This window comes from Pseudophryne corroboree, chromosome 1, assembly GCF_028390025.1.
Source record: "Pseudophryne corroboree isolate aPseCor3 chromosome 1, aPseCor3.hap2, whole genome shotgun sequence".
In the NCBI taxonomy this organism is placed as follows: Eukaryota; Metazoa; Chordata; class Amphibia; order Anura; family Myobatrachidae; genus Pseudophryne; species Pseudophryne corroboree.
Window position 1 is genome coordinate 714,863,405 of NC_086444.1, and position 24,138 is coordinate 714,887,542.

General features: G+C 48.0%; 1 protein-coding gene across 1 annotated transcript in view; it reads right to left on the reverse strand.

The window, feature by feature from the left end:
• Nucleotides 1-24,138, reverse strand: part of POLR2B (RNA polymerase II subunit B) — a 406,055-nt gene that overhangs the window by 376,685 nt on the left and 5,232 nt on the right. The window contains exon 3 of the mRNA XM_063915211.1: nt 11,698-11,848. Within this exon, the coding sequence (XP_063771281.1) occupies nt 11,698-11,848 (151 nt within the window). The remainder of the gene's footprint in view (nt 1-11,697; nt 11,849-24,138) is intronic.

Sequence of the window (24,138 nt, forward strand, 5' to 3'; positions counted from 1 at the left end):
CCTATCCACGTGAAAAATCAGGTATGGGCTTTTATACGATAAAGCCGCTAATTCCGAAACACGCATTGCAGAAGCTAAGGCCAACAACATGACCACTTTCCAAGTGAGGTATTTCAACTCCACTGTTTTGAGTGGTTCAAACCAAGGTGACTTGAGGAAACTTAATACCACGTTAAGATCCCAAGGCGCCACCGGAGGTACAAAGGGAGGCTGATTATGCAGCACGCCCTTCACAAAAGTCTGTACTTCAGGAAGAGAAGCCAATTCTCTTTGAAAGAAAATGGATAAGGCCGAAATTTGGACCTTTATGACCCCTAATTTTAGGCCCAAATTCACTCCCGTTTGAAGGAAGTGAAGCAGACGGCCCAAATAGAACTCCTCCGTATGAGCAGCTATAGCCTCATACCAAGAAACATATTTCCGCCATATACGGTGATAATGTTTTAACGTCACGTCTTTCCTAGCCTTGATCAGGGTAGGAATGACCTCCTCCGGAATCCCTTTTTCCGCTAGTATCCGGCGTTCAACCGCCATGCCGTCAAACGCAGCCGCGGTAAGTCTTGGAACAGACAGGGCCCCTGGTGCAGCAGGTCCTGCCTTAGAGGAAGAGGCCACGGATCTTCTGTGAGCAACTCTTGCAGATCCGGATCCCAAGTCCTCTTTGGCCAATCTGGAACAATGAGAATTGTTCTGACCCTTCTTAGTCTCATTAATCTCAACACCTTGGGTATGAGAGGCAGAGGAGGAAACACATAGACCGATCTGAACACCCATGGTGTCACCAGAGCATCTACCACTACCGCCTGAGGGTCTCTTGACCTGGTGCAATACCTCTTTAGCTTTTTGTTGAGACGGGACGCCATCATGTCTATTTGAGGCAGTCCCCACCGATCCACGATCTGTGTGAAGACTTCTTGATGAAGTCCCCACTCTCCCGAATGCAGGTCGTGCCTGCTGAGGAAGTCCGCCTCCCAGTTGTTCACCCCCGGGATGAACACTGCTGATAGCGCGCTTACATGGCCTTCCGCCCAGCGCAGAATCCTGGACGCCTCTGCCAATGCCACTCTGCTCCTTGTGCCGCCTTGGCGGCTTACATGAGCCACGGCCGTGACATTGTCCGACTGAATCAGAACCGGTTTGTTCTGAAGCCATTCTTCCGCCTGGCGTAGGGCGTTGTAAATGGCCCTTAACTCCAGGACATTGATGTGGAGACAAGTCTCTAGGCTTGACCAGAGACCTTGGAAATTTCTTCCCAGTGAGACAGCTCCCCAACCTCGGAGGCTGGCGCCCGTGGTCATCAAGATCCAGTCCTGAATGCCGAACCTGCGACCCTCTAGGAGGTGAGCACTGTGCAGCCACCACAGGAGAGATACCCTGGCCCTGGGAGACAGGGTGATCCGTTTCTGCAAATGTAGATGGGACCCGGACCATTTGTCCAATAGGTCCCATTGGAAGGTCCTCGCATGGAACCTGCCGAAAGGGATGGCCTCGTATGAAGCCACCATCTTCCCCAGAACTTTTGTGCAATGATGCACAGAAACATTTTTTGGCTTTAAAAGGTTCCTGACCAGGGCTATGAGCTCCTGAGCCTTCTCCACCGGAAGAAAAACTATTTTTTGGTCTGTGTCTAGAATCAGGCCCACAAAGGTCAGAGGCGTTGCAGGTACTAGCTGGGATTTCGGTAAATTGAGAATCCAACCGTGCCTCTGCAACGTCTTCACGGACAGAGACACGCTGTCCAGCAACTTCTCCCGAGATCTCGCCTTTATAAGGAGATCGTCTAAGTACGGGATAATTGTGACTCCCTGCTTGCGCAGGAGCACCATCATTTCCACCATTACCTTGGTGAAAATTCTCAGGGCCATGGAAAGACCAAACGGCAACGTCTGAAATTGGTAGAGACAATCCTGTACTGCAAATCTCAGAAACGCCTGGTGAGGGGGGAAAATCGGAATATGAAGGTACGCATCCTTTATGTCCAGGGACATCATCCAATCCCCTCCCTCCAGGCTGGCGATGACCATTCTGAGCGATTCCATTTTGAACTTGAACCTCAACAGGGATGAATAATAACCCTCTCCTTGCTGGAGATGAGGAACCTTGATTATCACCTGTTGAATGTACAATTTGTGAATTGCCGCTAACACTAGCTCCCTCTCTGACGGGGAAGCTGGCAGAGCCGATTTGAAAAACCGGCGAGGGGGCACGTTTTCGAATTCCAGTCTGTATCCCTGGGAAACTATCTCCATTGCCCAGGGATCCACCTGTGATTGAACCCAGACGTGGCTGAAAAGGCGAAGACGTGCCCCCACTTGATCCCACCCTGTAGTCTCCGATCCGGAGAGTCCCAAGCCTTTTCGCATAATTCGCTTAGCTCAAATGAGGACGGAAACGTGACCTCAGGCTTTTTCCCTTTATACATGTGAACCCTCGTGTCAGGGACAGGGGGTTCCTCCGTGATATGCAAAACCTCTTTTATGGCAATAATCATGTAGCTAATACCTTTTGCCACATTCGGCTGTAATTTTGCATCCTCATAGTCGACACTAGTCAGTATCTGTGTCGGTATCTGTGTCAGCGACCTGGGATATGGGGCGCTTTTGAGACCCTGAAGGTTCTGGCTCCACAGGGACAGGCACGGGCTGGCTACCTGACTGATCCCTAGCTTCAGCCTGGTCTAATCTTTTATGCAGAAGATTTACATTTGCATTCAAGACATTTAGCATATCCACCCAGTCTGGTGTCGGCGTTGCCGACGGCAACCTGACATTCAAGCACTCCCCCTCCACATTAAGCGAGCCTTCCTCATCAAACATGTCGACACACACGTACCGACACACCGCACACACCCAGGGAAACTTTTCTGAAGACAGTATCCCCTGAGAGGCCCTTAGGAGAGACAGAGAGAGAGTATGCCAGCACAAACCCCAGGGCAACAACCTGGAGACAAACACAGAATGCTTTTCCCCAGCAGCGCTGTATTATACTGTATCCGCCAATTATGTGCCCCCCCCCCCCCTCTCTTTTTAAACCCCCTTCACCGTGTGTAAGCAGGGGAGAGTCCGGGGAGCTTCCTCTCAGCGTTCTGTGGAGAGAGAAATGGCGCTGGTGAGTGCTGAGGGAGAAGCCCCGCCCCCTCGGCGGCGGGCTTCTATCCCGCTCAAAATCGTGAAAAAATGGCGGGGGCTCAATTATATACATGTACAGTGCCCAGCTGTACATGTATATACCTATTTGTTACTATTGCTGCCCAGGGCGCCCCCCCTGCGCCCTGCACCCAATACAGTGACCGGAGTGTGTGAGGTGATGTGCGTTACCTCTGTGAAGCTGAAGGCTTCTGCCGCCTGAGACGTCTTCTTGCTTCTACTGTTCTGGCTCTGTGAGGAGAACGGCGGCGCGGCTCCAGAGGTGGACACTCAGGACGAACCTGTGTTCACCCCCTCTGAAGCTAATGGTGTTCAGTAGCCGAGGCAGCAGATCCCATCAGTTAAGTAGGTCTGCCCCTCTCTCCTCAGTCCCTCGATGCAGGGAGCCTGTTGCCAGCAGTGCTCCCTGTGAAAAAGTAAAAATCCAAACAAAAACGCTTTCTGTAGCAAAGAACTCGAGAGCTCCCTGCAGTGCGCCCTTCATCCTCTGGGCACAGTGTAAAACTGAGGTCTGGAGGAGGGACATAGAGGAAGGAGCCAGTGCACACCCAGAATCCAAAGCTTTCTTAAAGTGCCTATCTCCTGCAGAGCCCGTCTATTCCCCATGGTCTTTACGGAGTAACCAGCATCCTCTAGGACGTTAGAGAAAATATAGATATCTATATATGAAGAACGCCACTCTGAGACTTAATGCATATAAAAGTGTGTACATCAAGGCAATATATATAACAAGACATATAAAATACCAGCCAATATGGTTATATTTTAGCTAAATATAATAAGCAATCATTTTTTTTTTTTAAGCAGGATATTGGCTATTATATTTAACTAAAAAATGTCCTGATCATGTTAGAGGTAAACTAACGAAACGTTGATACTACCTGAAGGTGTGTGACGCATAATTACCCTTGTGCCGCTGGTTGTTTGCGTATACACACGCACACTCACTTTTCCCATACATATTCTATGTTCCGTATTAACTAAAAATTATAGGTGATGGAATGTAACAAAATTCTTACATTTGATAACTACTTCCAAAAGAAGAAAATATCCGCACAGATCATATAGGTCATATGCTCATATCAATCAGTTACTTCCCATTGTTTATAATCAAAACAATTCTTAGAAAAATTCTTGGTATTAACATTTGGTTTGGGGGTGCTCCCGTAAGATGTTTTTATAATAAGATTTTACTTACCGATAAATCTATTTCTCATAGTCCGTAGTGGATGCTGGGACTCCGTAAGGACCATGGGGAATAGCGGCTCCGCAGGAGACAGGGCACAAGAATAAAAGCTTTAGGATCAGGTGGTGTGCACTGGCTCCTCCCCCTATGACCCTCCTCCAAGCCTCAGTTAGGATACTGTGCCCGGACGAGCGTACATAATAAGGAAGGATATTGAATCCCGGGTAAGACTCATACCAGCCACACCAATCACACCGTACAACTCGTGATCTGAACCCAGTTAACAGTATGATAACAACGAAGGAGCCTCTGAAAAGATGGCTCACAACAATAACCCGATTTTGTTAACAATAACTATGTACAAGTATTGCAGACAATCCGCACTTGGGATGGGCGCCCAGCATCCACTACGGACTATGAGAAATAGATTTATCGGTAAGTAAAATCTTATTTTCTCTGACGTCCTAGTGGATGCTGGGACTCCGTAAGGACCATGGGGATTATACCAAAGCTCCCAAACGGGCGGGAGAGTGCGGATGACTCTGCAGCACCGAATGAGAGAACTCCAGGTCCTCCTCAGCCAGGGTATCAAATTTGTAGAATTTAGCAAACGTGTTTGCCCCTGACCAAGTAGCTGCTCGGCAAAGTTGTAAAGCCGAGACCCCTCGGGCAGCCGCCCAAGATGAGCCCACTTTCCTTGTGGAATGGGCTTTTACAGATTTAGGCTGTGGCAGGCCTGCCACAGAATGTGCAAGTTGAATTGTACTACAAATCCAACGAGCAATAGTCTGCTTAGAAGCAGGAGCACCCAGCTTGTTGGGTGCATACAGGATAAACAGCGAGTCAGACTTTCTGACTCCAGCCGTCCTGGAAACATATATTTTCAGGGCCCTGACAACGTCAAGTAACTTGGAGTCCTCCAAGTCCCTAGTAGCCGCAGGCACCACAATAGGTTGGTTCATGTGAAAAGCAGAAACCACCTTAGGGAGAAATTAAGGACGAGTCCTCAATTCTGCCCTGTCAGAATGAAAAATTAAGTAAGGGCTTTTATATGATAAAGCCGCCAATTCTGACACACGCCTGGCTGAAGCCAGGGCTAACAGCATCGTCACCTTCCATGTGAGATATTTTAAGTCCACAGTGGTGAGTGGTTCAAACCAATGTGACTTAAGGAACCTCAAAACAACATTGAGATCCCAAGGTGCCACTGGAGGCACAAAAGGAGGTTGTATATGCAGTACCCCTTTTACAAATGTCTGAACTTCAGGTACTGAAGCCAGTTCTTTCTGGAAGAAAATCAACAGGGCCGAAATTTGAACCTAAATGGACCCTAATTTTAGGCCCATAGACAGTCCTGTTTGCAGGAAATGGAGGAAACGACCCAGTTGAAATTCCTCTGTAGGGGCCTTCTTGGCCTCACACCACGCAACATATTTTCGCCAAATGCGGTGATAATGTTTTGCGGTTACATCCTTCCTGGCTTTGACCAGGGTAGGGATGACTTCATCTGGAATGCCTTTTTCCTTCAGGATCCGGCGTTCAACCGCCATGCCGTCAAACGCAGCCGCGGTAAGTCTTGGAACAGACAAGGCCCCTGCTGGAGCAGGTCCTTTCTTAGAGGTAGAGGCCACGGGTCTTCCGTGAGCATCTCCTGAAGTTCCGGGTACCAAGTCCTTCTTGGCCAATCCGGAACCACGAGTATTCTTACTCCTCTCCTTCTTATTCTCAGTACTTTTGGTATGAGAGGCAGAGGAGGGAACACATACACTGACTGGTACACCCACGGTGTCACCAGAGCGTCCACCGCTATTGCCTGAGGGTCCCTTGACCTGGCGCAATATCTGTCTAATTTTTTGTTTAGACGTGACGCCATCATGTCCACCTTTGGTTTTTCCCAACGGTTTACAATCAGGTGGAAGACTTCTGGGTGAAGTCCCCACTCTCCCGGGTGAAGGTCGTGTCTGCTGAGGAAGTCTGCTTCCCAGTTGTCCACTCCCGGAATGAACACTGCCGACAGAGCTATCACATGATTTTCCGCCCAGCAAAGAATCCTTGCAGCCTCTGCCATTGCCCTCCTGCTTCTCGTGCCGCCCTGTCTGTTTACGTGGGCGACTGACGTAATGTTGTCCGATTGGATCAATACCGCCTGACCCTGAAGCAGGGGTTTCGCTTGACTTAGGGCATTGTAAATGGCCCGTAGTTCCAGAATGTTTATATGCAGAGATGTTTCCATGCTTGACCACAAGCCCTGGAAGTTTTTTCCCTGTGTGACTGCTCCCCAGCCTCTCAGGCTTGCATCCGTGGTCACCAGGATCCAATCCTGGATGCCGAATCTGCGGCCCTCTAGAAGATGAGCACTCTGCAACCACCACAGGAGAGACACCCTTGTCTTTGGTGACAGGGTTATCCGCTGCTGCATCTGAAGATGCGAACCGGACCATTTGTCCAGTAGATCCCACTGAAACGTTCTTGCATGGAATCTTCCGAATGGAATTGCTTCGTAAGAAGCCACCATTTTTCCCAGGACCCTCGTGCACTGATGCACTGACACCTGGGCTGGTTTTAGGAGGTTCCTGACTAGCTCGGATAACTCCTTGGCCTTCTCCTCCGGGAGAAAAACCTTCTTCTGGACTGTGTCCAGAATCATTCCTAGGAACAGAAGACGTGTCGTTGGAATCAGCTGCGATTTTGGAATATTTAGGATCCACCCGTGCTGACGTAACACTATCTGAGATAGTGCTACTCCGACTTCTAACTGTTCCCTGGACCTTGCCCTTATCAGGAGATCGTCCAAGTAAGGGATAATTAATACGCCTTTTCTTCGAAGAAGAATCATCATTTCGGCCATTACCTTGGTAAAGACCCGAGGTGCCGTGGACAACCCAAACGGCAGCGTCTGAAACTGATAATGACAGTCTTGTACTACAAACCTGAGATACCCTTGGTGAGAAGGGTAGATTGGGACGTGGAGATAAGCATCTTTGATGTCCAGAGACACCATATAGTCCCCTTCTTCCAGGTTCGCTATCACCGCTCTGAGTGATTCCATCTTGAATTTGAACCTTTTTATGTAAGTGTTCAAGGATTTCAGATTTAAAATTGGTCTCACCGAGCCGTCCGGTTTCGGTACCACAAACGGCGTGGAATAATACCCCTTTCCTTGTTGTAGGAGGGGTACCTTGATTATCACCTGCTGGGAATACAGCTTGTGAATAGCTTCCAGAACTGCCTCCCTGTCGGAGGGAGACTTTGGCAGAGCAGACTTCAGGAACCGGCGAGGGGGAAACGCCTCGAATTCCAGTTTGTACCCCTGCGATACTACCTGTAGAATCCAGGGATCCACTTGCGAGTGAGCCCACTGCGCGTTGAAATTCTTGAGACGGGCCCCCACCAAGCCTGAGTCTGCTTGTAAAGCCCCAGCATCATGCTGAAGACTTGGCAGAAGCAGGGGAAGGCTTCTGATCCTGGGAAGCGGCTGCATGGTGCAGTCTTTTTCCCCTTCCTCTGCCCCGGGGCAGAAAGGAATGGCCTTTTGCTCGCTTGTATTTATGGGAACGAAAGGACTGAGTTTGAAAAGACGGTGTCTTTTTCTGTTGATGTGAAGTGACCTGGGGTAAGAAGGTGGACTTTCCAGCCGTTGCCGTGGCCACCAGGTCCGAAAGACCAGCCCCAAATAACTCCTCCCCTTTATACGGCAATACTTCCATATGTCGTTTGGAATCCGCATCCCCTGACCACTGACGCGTCCATAACGTTCTTCTGGCAGAGATGGACATAGCACTTACTCTTGATGCCAGGGTGCAAATATCCCTCTGTGCATCACGCATATATAGTAATGCATCCTTCAAATGCTCTATAGTTAACAATATATTGTCCCTATCCAGGGTATCAATATTTTCAGTCAGGGAATCCGACCACGCGACTCCAGCACTGCACATCCAGGCTGAAGCGATTGCTGGTCGCAGTATAACACCAGTATGTGTGTATATACTTTTTAGGATATTTTCCAGCCTTCTATCAGCTGGTTCTTTGAGGGTGACCGTATCAGGAGACGGTAACGCCACTTGTTTAGATAAACGTGTGAGCGCCTTATCTACCCTAGGGGGTGTTTCCCAACGTGTCCTAACCTCTGATGGGAAAGGATATAGTGCCAATAATTTATTAGAAATTAGCAGTTTTTTGTCGGGAGAAACCCACGCTTTATCACATACCTCATTCAATTCATCTGACTCAGGAAAAACTATTTGTAGTTTTTTCACCCCCCACATAATACCCTTCTTAGTGGTATTTGTAGTGTCAGAAATGTGCAATGCTTCCTTCATTGCCGTGATCATGTAACGTGTGGCCCTACTGGACATTACGTTCGACTCATCACCGTCGACACTAGACTCCGTATCTGTGTCTGGGTCTGTGTCGACCCACTGAGGTAACGGGCGTTTTAGGGCCCCTGACGGTGTCTGAGACGCCTGGACAGGCACTAATTGATTTGCCGGCTGTCTCATGTCGTCAACAGTTTTTTGCAAAGTGTTGACATTATCACTTAATTGTTTTAACACGATCATCCAGTCAGGTGTCGACTCCCTAGGGGGTGACATCACTAACGCAGGCAATTGCTCCGCCTCCACATCATTTTCCTCCTCATACATGTCGACACACACGTACCGACACACAGCACACACACCGGGAATGCTCTGATAGAGGACAGGACCCCACGAGCCCTTTGGAGAGACAGAGGGAGAGTCTGCCAGCACACACCCAGCGCTATATATATATATATATATATATATATACACAGGGATAACCTTATATAAGTGTTATTCCCTTATAGCTTTGTCATTTGCTGCCAATAGTGCCCCCCCTTCTCTTTTTTACCCTGATTCTGAAGCAGGACTGCAGGGGAGAGTCAGGGAGCCGTCCTTCCAGCGGAACTGTGAGGGAAAATGGCGCTTGTGTGCTGAGGAGATAGGCCCCGCCCCTTCACGACGTCCTTATCTCCCGCTTTTTTGTGTAAAAATGGCAGGGGTTAAAATACATCCATATAGCCCAGGAGCTATATGTGATGTATTCTTTTGCCACCTAAGGTATTTGTCATCTATATTGCGTCTCAGGGCGCTCCCCCCCCAAGCGCCCTGCACCCTCAGTGACCGGAGTGTGAAGTGTGCTGAGAGCAATGGCGCACAGCTGCGGTGCTGTGCGCTACCTTAGTCTGAAGACAGGATTGTCTTCTGCCGCCGATTTCACCGGACCTCTTCGTCTCTTCTGGCTCTGTAAGGGGGACGGCGGCGTGGCTCCGGTGACCCATCCAGGCTGAACCTGTGATCGTCCCTCTGGAGCTAATGTCCAGTAGCCTAAGAAACCCGATCCACTCTGCACGCAGGTGAGTCCGTTTCTTCTCCCCTTAGTCCCACGATGCAGTGAGCCTGTTGCCAGCAGGACTCACTGAAAATAAAAAAACCTAAATTAAACTTTTATTCTAAGCAGCTCAGGAGAGCCACCTAGCCTGCACCCTTCTCGTTCGGGCACAAAAATCTAACTGAGGCTTGGAGGAGGGTCATAGGGGGAGGAGCCAGTGCACACCACCTGATCCTAAAGCTTTTATTCTTGTGCCCTGTCTCCTGCGGAGCCGCTATTCCCCATGGTCCTTACGGAGTCCCAGCATCCACTAGGACGTCAGAGAAATATTAATTAAGTGTTGTCTCCCTCTCACCAGGGATTTAGCAAGGCTTATTTGGGCACAGCTTAGAGAACGAGCATGACATAATGCATTATTGCTAATAACGGCAACAGATAATAAGACACGCAGCAAACTGACATCCAATCTCTTTCTTCATCCAGTTAGCATATCAGGGTTTAATCCACAGAAACAGACATTTTATTTTCTATCTATAGAAAAGATTGCATACCATGCTATACGGCAATTGCATGAGAATGTAACAGGCAGCACAAGTTTTGGATACATTGTAAAGCAGCCAGGTTATGATAGCACTGACATGGCTGATTTTGAAACACTTGTTGCGGATCAGTGAGAATATGAGTCTATCATCTGCACAATACGTTACTGACACTTTGTATTGCAGTCAGACCATTCTAGCCTGATTTAATGAGCTGCAGATTATACACTGTATTAAGTGAAATAGGTTATTACCTGAAGTGCATGCCATTGAGATTCTCCGATTTAGCAATATTATTATGGCCTGTTTGAGCTGTTTCTGATTAATTACACACAGGAGAAGGGAGATTGAGGACAATTACCAACTCCTGTGTATTGTGGAATGTTGTGCTCCAGTAAGATTAACCCCCAAACTGACTTGTGTGGATGCATGATATATAAGAGCATTAACTTAAGTGATTCCGATTTGCACAGAGAAGTGTTCAGATTATATCGCTGCAATGCCCTAGCTCTCATACAAATTATACATGGTGAGATTTGTCCTGTTAGGAATATACTAATTTGTAGCAAGTTAGGACCACAAAAATAAATTTATTACTAATCAAGATATTAGCGCTCCTTACTACATAGTGTTCTAATGACCAATTGTAACGATGTTCGACTACTAAACATATTAGTAATTAGGACACAAGCGCTTTCTACAATCAACAATTTACTGCATTTGGGATCATTTCTCCTGTCATTTGGTGCAATATTAATTATATGGGTGGCCCGTACAACATGCAGTGGACGGGAGACCTAATTTAGAACAATTTATTGTATAAATAGGTCCCAGTACTATTCACTCAAAGTTAGTCCATGATCATTTCAGGGTTACCCTATCAAACCAATCTATCTACATGAGCATCAATCAAAAGTGTTACAGAACTGTATCCATTCATGGTATCCGTATGCGAATTGCTGATTATAATTATTAATCACAATGTGTAATAATTACAGTGGTTTTCTCAATCAAATTACCCAAACTGTAAGCCTATATATCCTAATGAGGGGAGCGCACAATTTATGCATACAATCCAATAGGTTAATATTGACAAAAAGCACAACGATATAGTTGTATAATTATTATAGGAGAGAATCATCCAGTAGATTGATCATATTTGAGACTAGTGTGTTCCATTTTTTATTTTTCTTGTGCACTATTCACCATTTCACATATTTTCTTTTAATACTTCGCTAGCTATCTATTACTAGTATTTTATACAAATTATAATAAAGGTTACGTTTTATAGGGAGACGTCCTGCACCTAGATTTAGAATCATCATTACAGCCAGTTACAGATGAGTGCCCCAATGTGGAATACCTTTTCCTTTCTTTTTGTGTTCTAATTTGATAACTACTTGCCAGCTCTTCCTCACCCTCCTTTTTGTACAGCAGAGAACTGTACACAATAAAAATAAATAATGAAACTTACCGGCTCTTCTACTTCTCCTGTGGTGTGTTGCGCTTCAGCTTGTAAGTCTATAGGTGGGGCATCCTCCACAATTCTCTGCACGGACATCTGAATGAACTCATCAAATGAATCAAGTTGCTGACGTACCAAACCCTTCTCATCAAAATAAGAGCTTTTAAAGAAAAAGAAAAAAAGGAAGAAAATTGTAGAGCAAAAAGGAGATTTATGGTAAGAACTTACCTTTGTTAAATCTCTTTCTGCGAGGTACACTGGATTCAACAGGGAATAACATCGGGGTGTAGAGTTGGATCTTGATCCGAGGCACCAACAGGCTAAAGCTTTGACTGTTCCCAGGATGCCTTGCACCGCCTCCTCCATAACCCCGCCTCCAGGCACAGGAGCTCAGTTTTGTTAACCAGTCTAACGCAGTAGCAGGTAAGAGAGACGATAACAGTTAGTAGCCACAGCGAACCACATTCCCACGACAGGAGAAGGTACCAGTGGCTAATGCCATACAAACCCAAAGAAGCTAAGTGCGTCAGGGTGGACGCCCTGTGGAATCCAGTGTACCTTGCAGAAAGAGATTTAACAAAGGTAAGTTCTTACCATAAATCTCCTTTTCTGCAGCGGGCTACACTGGTATTCCACAGGGAATAACATCAGGGATGTCCTAAAGCAGTTCCTCATGGGAGGGGACGCACTGTAGCGGGCACAAGAACCTGGCGTCCAAAGGAAGCATCCTGGGAAGTGGAAGTATCAAAGGCATAGAACCTTATGAACGTGTTCACTGAGGACCACGTAGCTGCCTTGCACAATTGTTCCAGGGACGCACCATGGCGGGCCGCCCAAGAAGGTCCAACAGACCCACTAGAATGGGCCTTGATGGTAGCAGGAGTTTGAAGTCCAGCCTGTACATAAGCATGTGCAATCACCATTCTAATCCATGTGGCCAAGGTTTGCTTATTCGCAGGCCAGCCACGTTTGTGAAAACCAAAAAGAACAAAGAGAGAATCCTAAGGGACGCATTTCTCTTCACATAGATACGGAGAGCCCGTACCACAGCCAAAGACCGCTCTTTGGAGGACAAATTAGGAGAGACAAAGGCCGGAACCACAATCTCTTGGTTAAGGTGGAAAGATGACACCACCTTAGGTAGAGAACCAGGGCGAGTTCTAAGAACCTCACAGTAACGGTGAAAAATCAGAAAGGGAGACCTACAGGATAAGTCTGAAAACCTTCTAGCAGAGGCAATCGCCAGCAAAAACAAGACCTTAAAACGTAAGCCATTTAAGGTCCACAGACTCAAGAGGTTCAAACGGAGACCCTTGCTGGGAATAAAGAACAACTGACAAATCCCAAGAAGCCACAGGAGGGACATAGGGAGGTTGAGTCCGTAAAATACCCTGAGTGAATGTATTTTCTCTGAAACCACACCGATAAGACAGATATATGAACCTTGAGGGAGGCCAGACGAAGGCCTGATTCCAGGCCCTGTTATAGAAACACCAAAAGTTTGGCAGTACTGAACTTGTATGCATCATAATACTTAGCCGCATACCAGGTGAAGTAAGAATTCCAGACTCTATAATAAATCTGAGCAGAAGCCGGTTTGCGGGCTTGCAACATTGTCTGAATGACCGCCTCAGAAAAACCTTTGGCCCTCAGAACGGAAGCTTCAAAAGCCACGCCGCCAAAGCCAGTCGGGCCAAATCCTGGCATACACAGGGGCCCTGAACCCGGATGTCTGGGCGTTGAGGAAATAGAAGAGGACGTTCTAACGAGAGACCCTGCAGGTCTGAGAACCAATGGTGTCTGAGCCATGCTGGAGCAAGTAGAATCAGCATTCCTCCTTGCCTGAGCTTCCGAATTACCCTGGGCAGGAGTGACACCGGAGGGAACACGTACGGCAGCCGAAAATTCCATGGAATTTCCAGTGCGTCCACAAACGCTGCTTGAGGATCCCTTGTCCTTGCTCCGAAAACCGGAACCTTGCGATTGTGTCGAGACGCCATCAGGTCTACATCTGGTAGGCCCCACTTGATCACTAGGAGTTGAAATACTTCTGGATGAAGGCTCCACTCTCCGGCGTGTACATCCTGACGACTTAGGAAGTCGGCTTCCCAGTTGAGGACACCCGGAATAAACACTGCCGATATGGCTGCAGATGGCGTTCCGCCCATCAAAGAATCTTTTTTGACACTTCTAACATCGCAATGCGGCTTCAAGTGCCGCCTTGATGATTTATGTATGCCACCGTGGAGGCGTTGTCCGACTGTACTTGAACAGGCCTGTTCTGTACCAGAGGCAGAGCCACTTCCAAAGCATTGAACACAGCCCGCAACTCCAGAATATTTATCGTGAAGAGATTGCATCCTGGTCCACCGACCCTGAAAAGAGGGTTGCTTCAACACTGCACCCCAACCCCGCAGACTGGAATCCGTCGTTAGAACGACCCAGTTGGAGATCCAGAAGGGACGACCCCTGCTCAATTGTTGGTCCTGTAGCCACCAGCTCAGTGACAGACGAATTTCCGGAGTCAAGGAGATCATGTGAGATCTGATCCAGTGAGGCAGGCCGTCCCACTTGGAGAGAATTAATATCTGCAGAGGGCGGGAATGAAATTGAGCGTACTCTACCATGTCGAAAACCGAAACCATGAGGCCTAGTACTTGCATCGGCGAGTGTATCAACACTCCTGGGAGAGAAAGGAAGTATTTTATCCTGTACTGAAGCTTCAGGACCTTCTCCGGAGACAAGAACAACCGCTGGTTATGTGTGTGTGTCCAACAATGCCCCCAGGTGCACCATGCTCTGAGCAGGGACTAGGGAGGATTTCTTCCAGTTGATGAGCTACTCGTGGGCTTGCAGGAATTGGACAGTCCGTTCCAGATGAAGAAGGAGAACCTCTGGGAAATTCACCAGGATCAGCAAGTCGTCGAGATACGGCAGTATCCTGATACCCTGACGGTGAAGCAGAGCTGTCACATCCGTCATGACCTTGGTGAAAATTCTCGGAGCCGTGGCCAGTCCAAAAGGTAAGGTCTTGAATTGATAATGTAGGTTGCCAATAGCAAACCGCAGATACTGCCGATGTGACATGGCAATAGGAATATGTAGATAAGCATCCTGAATGTCCAGGGATACCATATAGTCCATGGGCTCCAAGGCCAGAAAAATTGAGTGAAAAGTTTTAATACGGAACTTGGAAACCTTCAGAAACTTGTTCAGAGACTTGAGGTTGAGAATGGGCCGGAAGGAACCATTCGGTTTCAGAACTAGGAACAGCGTTGAATTGTACCCCCTGCCTATCTGAGCCAGCGGCACCGGCATTACCACTCCTATGTCCAGAAGGGATTGTACCACCAAATGGAGTTTTTGCTTTTACTGGATCCAAAGGGATATTTGTCAAGCAAACTGGCGAGGGAGACACCTTCTGAAAGAGATGGCCTATCCATGAGTGACGACTTCCCTTACCCAGGCATCTGAAGTGGTCTGTAACCATACCTGAGCAAACCGTAGAAGTCGGCCTCCCACCCTGGGGTCCCCCAGTGGGAGGCCCGCCCCGTCATGCAGCAGGCTTGTCTAGTTTGGAAGCAGGCTGACGGACAGCCCAAGAACGTTTAGGTTTGGGCTTAGAGGTTTTGGAAGTGTGAGCCTGTTTCGGGTACGCTTGACCCTTTGCTTTACTTGGAGGTCGAAATGAACGAAAGTTGGTACTCGTAGCCTTCTGAACTGAAGGATTAGTACTCAGCACACATGCAGTTTTAGCAGACACTAAGTCAGCAACAATCGTGTTCAGATCTTCCCCAAACAGGATGTCTCCCTTAAAGGGGATCACCTCCAAGGTCTTTTTAGAGTCCAGATCCACAGACCAGGACCGCAACCACAGAATCCGGAGGGCCAAAATAGACGTCCTGGCGGTCAAAGCATCTACTACACCGGCATCAGAGGCCACCTCCTGTATATAATGAGAGGCTTTGATAATATATGAAAGACACTGTCTGGCATTATTAGAAAAATTAGAAGGTAGCTCCGCTTCAATAGCCTTCACAGCACAAGAGGCCACTATAGTGCGTCTATGCACAGCACCTGCAAGGGTGTAATAAGAGATTCTCAAACTCGGTCCTCGGGGGCACACACAGTGCATGTTTTGCAGGTCTCCTCACAGAATTGCAAGTGAAATAATTAGCTCCACCTGTGGACCTTTTAAAATGTGTCAGTGAGTAATTAATACACCTGTGCACCTGCTGGGTTAGCGGCAAAACATGCACTGTGTGTGCCCCCGAGGACCGAGTTTGAGAACCTCTGGTGTAAATAGTCTTCAAGCAACCCTCCACACACTTAACCGTCGGTTCCTTCAGAGAAGTGACAGGCAGAGTAGAGGAGACCATCAGACGCGCGACATGCGAGTCCACCAGTGGCGGTGTTTCCCAATTTTTACTTAACTCTGCAGCGAGGGGATAACGAGCTAAACTCTGCAGCGAGGGGATAACGAGCTAGCATCTTCTTAGACAGGAATTTCCTTCCTGGATACTCCCAGGACTCCTGACGTATCTCAACTAAATGGTCAGAATGGGGCAAAACCAATTTAGTGACCTTCTGACGTTTGAACTTATCGGGTTTCTTAGACGTATCTGGAGGTTCAGATTCATCATCAATCTGAAGAATCAGTTTGACAGCCTCCAAAAGCCTCACCTGTGAAATAGATTTCCCATCAAAAGCATCTGCACCAGTGTCTGAGACAAGACAAGTGTATACGCCATCTTCATCGGATGAAGTATCTGTAACATGCGTGGATTGTGAGGAAGTAATTGCCTGCTTATATGACCCCTTGGTCCTAGGAGGGCGAGGGTTAGGTTTTTGTTTAACCAAAGACTGATTTAATTGCTGTAACTGAGTTGACAGAATATCTGCCCATAGCGGATGAACAGCAGGGACAATATGTGGCTGTAACGGCACAGGAGGTCCCACAGGGGGCGCAAGTCTCGTTATTAGCGTAGTCAGCAAATTAGAAAAAGCAGCCCAGGGTGGGTCTTGGTGTTCCACCGGCGCTGCAGGCTGACTGAGGGGTACTGAACCCCCGGTACCTGGACCCTCAGCTGGAATATTTTCCTCAGGTGCATCCGCGGCGTCAGCACTGGATGACGCAGGATCAGCCACGGATCTCCCGCCCTGTGTAGCAGACATTATGTGTGAATGTAGCCTTCGGGCATAACAGTACAATATAGCTAGACACAGTACCTGACAAAAGCCCCCTATGTAGTGTGACTGCAAATGCAGAGCACAGAGGATTTAAGTGGTATATGGTGACTGAAATATACAGAGAAAAAAAAAAATAGGATTTTATATACCTACCGGTAAAACCTTTTCTCTTAGTCCGTAGAGGATTCTGGGGTCTAATTTAGTACCATGGGGTATAGGCGGGTCCACTAGGAGCCACTGGTAAGAGTTTAATAGTGTGGGCTGGCCCCTCCCTCTATGCTCCTCCTACCAGACTCAGTCTGGAAACTGTGCCCGAGGAGACGGACATACTTCGAGAGAAGGAAATACACAGATAGCAGTGAGATTCACACCAGCTCACACAAAACAAAAGTAAAGCCAAGCTAACCAACGTGAAACGATTCAGCAATGACTGAACCAACAATACTTACCCAAGTAACAATGCAGGAATACGAAGCACTGGGGGGCGCCCAACAGCCTCTATGGACTGCGAGAAAAGGATTTACCGGTAGGTATATAAAATCCTATTTTCTCTTACATCCTCCTAGAGGATGCTGGGGTCCAATTTAGCACCATGGAGAATTACCAAAGCTCCCAGTACGGGAGGGAGAGTGCTGAGGTTCCTGCAGAACAGAAAGACCAAACTGAAAGGTGCTCAGAGGCCAGAGGCCAAAGTATTGAACTTGTAGAACTTAGCAAACGTGTTCGACCTCGACCAAGTAGCTGCTTAGCAAAGCTGAAGAGCTGAGACACCACGGGCAGCCGCCCAGGAAGAACCCACTTTACGGGTAGAGTGGGCCTGAACCGATTTTGGATGTTGTCAATCCTGCCATAGAATAAGCATGCTGTATATTAAGCCTGATTCAGCGAGAAATCGTTTGCTTAGAAGCATGACACCCAATCTTGTTTGGTTCATAAAGGGCAAATAATGCGTCCGACTTTCTGTGACTAGCAGTTCGCTTCACATATATTTTCAAAACCCGAACAACATCCAAGGATGTTGAGGTAATCAAGGTGTCAGTAGCCACTGGCACCACCATAGGTTGGTTGATGTGAAAAGCTGAAACAACCTTTGCAAGAAATTGCTGACGTGTTCTGAGCTCAGCCCTATCCTCATGGAAAATAAAGTAAGGGCTCTGTGTGACAATGCCCCTAATTCATACACTCGTCTTGCAGATGCCAATGCCAACAGTGTGACCACCTTCCAAGTAAGAAACTTTAAGTCCACTTCCTGTAAAGGTTCAAACTAATCCGACTGCTGGAACTGCAGCACCACATTAAGATCCCAAGGTGCCGTAGGAGGCACAAAGGGGGGTTGGATGTGCAGAACTCCTTTCAAAAATGTCTGAACCTCAGGAAGAGTAGACAATTGTCTCTCGAAGAAAATGGACAAGGCCGAAATCCGGACCTTTATGGAGCGTAGATCCACATACACACCTGTTTTCTCCTCTTTCTGCAAACGTCCAACTTGAAACTCCACCGTTAGAAAATTCTTGGATTCACATCAAGACACATTCATCCAAATCTGATGATAATGCTTAGACATTACTCCCTTCCTAGTTTGGATCAGAGTAGGAATGACCCTGTTCAGAATGCCCTTCTGAGCTAGAATCTAGCGTTCAACCTCCATGCAGTCAAACATAGCGGCGGTAAGTCTTGATAGGCGAACGGCCCCTGTTGTAGAAGGTGCTCGCGAAGAGGAAGAGGCCTCGGATCCTCCAGCAATAATCCCAAAAGTTCCACGTACCAAGCTCGTTTTGGTCAGTCTGGAGCAATGAGGGTCGCCTGAACTCTTGTTCTTTTTATTCATTTGAGAATCCTTGGGATGAGCGGTAGTGGAGGGAACACATACATACCGGAACACTCACAGAGTTACAAGAGCATCCACCGCCACTGCTTGTGGATCTCGTGACCTGGAACAGTACCTCCGAAGCTTCTTGTTGAGGCGAGAGGCCATCATGTCTACTTGAGGTACGCCCCATCGGCTTGTTACCTCTGCGAATACCTCCGGGTGGAGGCCCCATTCGGCCCCATTCTCCTGCATGGGGATCGTGTCTGCTAAGGAAGTCTGCCTCCCAGTTGTCCACTCCCGGATTGAAGATCGCCAACAACGCCACCGCGTGTCTTTCTGCCCAGATGAGGATTTTTGTTACCTCTAATATTGCAGCTCTGCTCTTCATTCCGCCCTGCCTGTTTATGTATGACACCGCTGTGACGTTGTCCGACTGAACCTGAATGGCTTGAGCTTGCAGAAGATGTGCCACGTGAAGAAGGCCGTTTAGCAAGGGATGCATCCTCCCCCTGCATATCCCCATCACGTCTCCTGTATCAGAGTCGGTATCCGTGTCAGCTTGCATTATATGGGCAAGTGGACGTTTTTGGCGGGTACGTAGGTGGAGTTTTTGACGAAAAGTAGTGCGGCAACCCCTGTGCAACCCCTCCACAGTCTCTTTCTCAGTATGTGACATCCTCGTTGAAATCTGGGATATCATTTCCCTTAAAGAATCCACCCATGCGGATTCGGATTCAGAAGGCTGAGAAAGCATATTCCAGTCCCGAGTACATGGGATAGACTCCTCTGGAGAAGATAAACACTCGGCAGCGCAGGACACAGAGGCAGATGTATTAAGCCTGGAGAAGTGATAAAGCAGTGATAAGTACAAGGTGATAACGCACCAGCCAATCAGCTCCAATATGTACATTTACAGTTAAGAGCTGGTTGGCTGGTGCGTTATCACCTTCCACTTATCACTGCTTTATCACTTCTCCAGGCTTAATACAGCTGACCCAGAGTCCTTAGACATGGTAACATGAGATATACGCACACACACAGGAAAATGTCAGACACAGTTTCCCCCAGAGCACCTTCCGAGAGTCACAGAGAATAAAAAGCCAGCCCACACCGCGCCCCTGTAGGCAGTTATTATGATAAAAGCCCAGCACTAACTACCCTTAATAGAGCAGTTATCACACTCTCCCCCCTCCCCCCCCCCCCACGGGCAGCGCTCCCTGTCAGCGTTCTGTGTAATCTGCAGGGATAAAATGGCGCTGGTGAATGCTGGATCCGCTCTGAGAGGAAGCCCCGCCCCCTTACCTGGCACGCGGCTTCCCGCACTTATTATTTAAACTGGCCTGAGGATTTTATATGTTAACAGCGGGATTAGCCCCTGTTAACGCCATGACCAGTGTAGGGTTAGCCTGCCGACTCAGGACGCCCCTCCAGCGTCTACATGCAGAGATGTTGCTGAGCCATACTGGAGCATAGCCCCTCAGAGCTGCAATCCAACTCTTGTGCCGCCATACCCGCCGGCAACCCGCTAACTGGGACGCCGGCGCCGTACTCACCACTCTTCTATCTTCTTGCTCTGTTAGTGTGTGGCGGCCGTGCTGCGGGAGTGAGCTGTCGCCTCGTGGGCTTGCAATCATCACCCTCAGGAGCTCAGTGTCCTGTCAACGGAGATAGAGAACCATTAACTTCTAGAATTGGTTCCTACTCCCCCCGTAAGTCCCACGAAGCAGGGAGGCTGTTGCCAGCAGCCTCCCTGTAAAATAAACTCTAAACTTTAAGAAAAAAATAAAACTAAGAAAACTCCTAGGAGATCCCCTAGCTGGGACCGACTCCTCCGGGCACATTTTCTAAACGGAGTCTGGTAGGAGGGGTATAGCGGGAAGGGCCAGCCCACACTATTAAACTCTTAAAGTGCCAGTGGCTCCTAGTGGACCCGTCTATACCCACATGGTACTAAATTGGACCCCAGCATCGTCTAGGGCGCAAGAGAAATACCAAGGTAGTATATCATGTGAAACACACACACATATATACATATAGGACCCTGACGCACTTAGCCCCCCTCATGGTACAGAATATAGGGATAGCAATATGTGAGAGATACACGGAACAGGAACCACACAGCAGTAGCAGGCACACACAGTCACACGTACAATGCAGGAATTATTACAACAATAAAACTGCACTGGACTAGCAATACTAAGTAAAGCTATGTATGTATACAGATATAACAATGCACAGTAAATACTGAATGTATATCACAGGGTACTTGTACTGAAATATCCCTGCAGTAATGCACTTTTTCTTAACTAACACTGTCTAAACGACATGTAGATTACTTAAGTGTCCTGTAAATCCACAGAGCTGATGAGGCAGCGGCTTTGCATAGGAGACAATGCCCAGCAGTCCCAGATCAGCGCAGCTCTGTGTAATGGCACCGAAACGCTGACAGGGAGTGAGAGAGAGAGATGCAGCTCCAGAGCGGGAACATTTGCAGTAAATGGCACCTGGTGGAGGGGCTACAGGTCAGAGCCTTATCCCCTCTGCTGGACTTCACCACCGGGTACTGCGGGGCCTATATCAAACGGATTTTAGTAAATCTGACCTGTGCCCCTTGCCATGGTGGACATAGTGGGGTCCCTGCACGGCCACAGTGTCCGTGCCAGCGCTGCGGTCCGTCTCCGGAGACTGCGCCAGATCGTGATTTTGGAGGGTCCTGCCTGGGGGACCCTCTTACCTCCTCCCTGAACTTGCGGCCACGCGATCCCGGAGAGCAGCGGCGTGTGTGTGCCTGATGAAGCCGGAGCGCCTCCGCTTTAAGTACCCAGGGCGCCACTGGGGTGAGGTGAGGGTGCCGCAGCACGCTATGTCAGACTGACATATAGTACTTCTAAGTGCCTGTGCTGCAGCCCTTGAAGTCTTCTTTCTTCAGAAAAGCTCTTTCTAGGGCTGCCTAGCGCAGCCCTCCCTGTTAGCTGTCTGCACTGCAGGCACCGACTTATAAACTGAGCTCCAGTGCCTGGAGGCGGGGTTATAGAGGAGGCGGTGCAAGGCATCCTGGGAACAGTCAAAGCTTTAGCCTGTTGGTGCCTCGTATTAAGATCCAACCCTACACCAGATGTTATTCCCTGTGGAATACCAGTGTACCCCGCTGAAAAGTGTCTCCCAGAAACAAACCATCTTGTACCCATTATACACGTTCTGAAATTATGCTTATTGGGCTTAGTTGGAGAGGGAGCTTTGAATTGCCACCAGAAAATATTGTTGCTTTATAATTTGCTATGAAACTACCAAGTCAAAACCCATGTATTAAAACTTATGTCCGCCATCCAATCATGTAAGAAGTTACAATACTGTGCTTCTGTTATACAAAAAGAGAGGAGCAATTGGTAAATGCCTTTCCCAGAGGTTCCCAGATACGGTCACCAAGGCACCCTAATGGTCCAGGTTTCACTCCTGAGTAAACAGAGCTTGCAGCTTCCAAAACATTAGGTCAAAATACTAATTTAATATTGAAATATTACTTCCAAAATGGATGCACATAGATATCCACTTGAATTGTTTCTAATACATATTGATAGCATCTTCAATACTTAGGAGGGTGTAGTGATATATCTTCAGTGACACAGGTTCCTTGAATGAGATCATGGATTACTCATTTCCAAGAATTTGCTCCATGTATCACATTATCAAGTCTGTTATACAGCACAACACAGATACTGTACAACTAAGCAATTACTCCTAATATTTTTTATTTCTGGAGGTCTACTATTTGTACAATCACTACTCTAAAGGTGCATACACACTTAGCGCCCTCCTGAGCGATATAGTTTATTATTTTGGCCAGTGTGTATACAGTTAACGAGTAGCCATGTGTGGCCCCGCGGGTCGTTAACGACCCTTGATCTCGGCCGTCCATGCAACTCAATTTGAACTCATTGTCCAAAGCTGCAAGCTCTGGCCGACCGCGGGCATGACATCACTGTGCAATATTGCTAGCGATATCGCAGTGTGTATGCCAGCCGTCGGGCAGCCTGGCACACGGGGGAAAGAAAAAATAAGATTTTACTCACCGGTAAATCTATTTCTCGTAGTCCGTAGTGGATGCTGGGGACTCCGTAAGGACCATGGGGAATAGACGGGCTCCGCAGGAGACAGGGCACTCTATAAGAAAGATTTGGTACTATCTGGTGTGCACTGGCTCCTCCCTCTATGCCCCTCCTCCAGACTCCAGTTAGGATACTGTGCCCGGAAGAGCTGACACAATAAGGAAGGATTTTGAATCCCGGGTAAGACTCATACCAGCCACACCAATCACACCGCATAACTCGTGATACTATACCCAGTTAACAGTATGAAATATAACTGAGCCTTTCAACAGATGGCTCAACAATAACCCTTTAGTTAGGCAATAACTATATACAAGTATTGCAGACAATCCGCACTTGGGATAGGCGCCCAGCATCCACTACGGACTACGAGAAATAGATTTACCGGTGAGTAACATCTTATTTTCTCTAACGTCCTAGTGGATGCTGGGGACTCCGTAAGGACCATGGGGATTATACCAAAGCTCCCAAACGGGCGGGAGAGTGCGGATGACTCTGCAGCACCGAATGAGAGAACTCAAGGTCCTCCTCAGCCAGAGTATCAAATTTGTAGAATTTAGCAAACGTGTTTGCCCCTGACCAAGTTGCAGCTCGGCAAAGTTGTAAAGCCGAGACCCCTCGGGCAGCCGCCCAAGATGAGCCCACTTTCCTCGTGGAATGGGCTTTCACTGATTTAGGATGCGGCAATCCAGCCGCAGAATGCGCCAGCTGAATTGTGCTACAAATCCAGCGAGCAATAGTCTGCTTAGAAGCAGGAGCACCTATCTTGTTGGGTGCATACAGGACAAAAAGCGAGTCAGTCTTCCTGACTCCAGCCGTCCTGGAAACATAAAGTTTCAAGGCCCTGACTATATCCAGTAACTTGGAATCCTCCAAGTCCCTAGTAGCCGCAGGCACCACAATAGGTTGGTTCAAGTGAAAAGCAGATACCACCTTAGGGAGAAACTGGGGACGAGTCCTCAATTCTGCCCTATCCATATGAAAAATCAGATAAGGGCTTTTACAAGACAAAGCCGCCAATTCTGACACACGCCTGGCCGAATTCAAGGCCAATAACATGACCACATTCCACGTGAGATATTTCAGATCCACAGTTTTAAGTGGTTCAAACCAATGTGATTTTAGGAAACTCAACACCACATTGAGATCCCAAGGTGCCACGGGAGGCACAAAAGGGGGCTGAATATGAAGCACTCCCTTTACAAAAGTCTGAACTTCAGGCAGTGAAGCCAGTTCTTTCTGGAAGAAAATCGACAGGGCCGAAATCTGGACCTTAATGGAACCCAATTTTAGGCCCATAGTCACTCCCGACTGTAGGAAGTGTAGAAAGCGACCCAGCTGAAA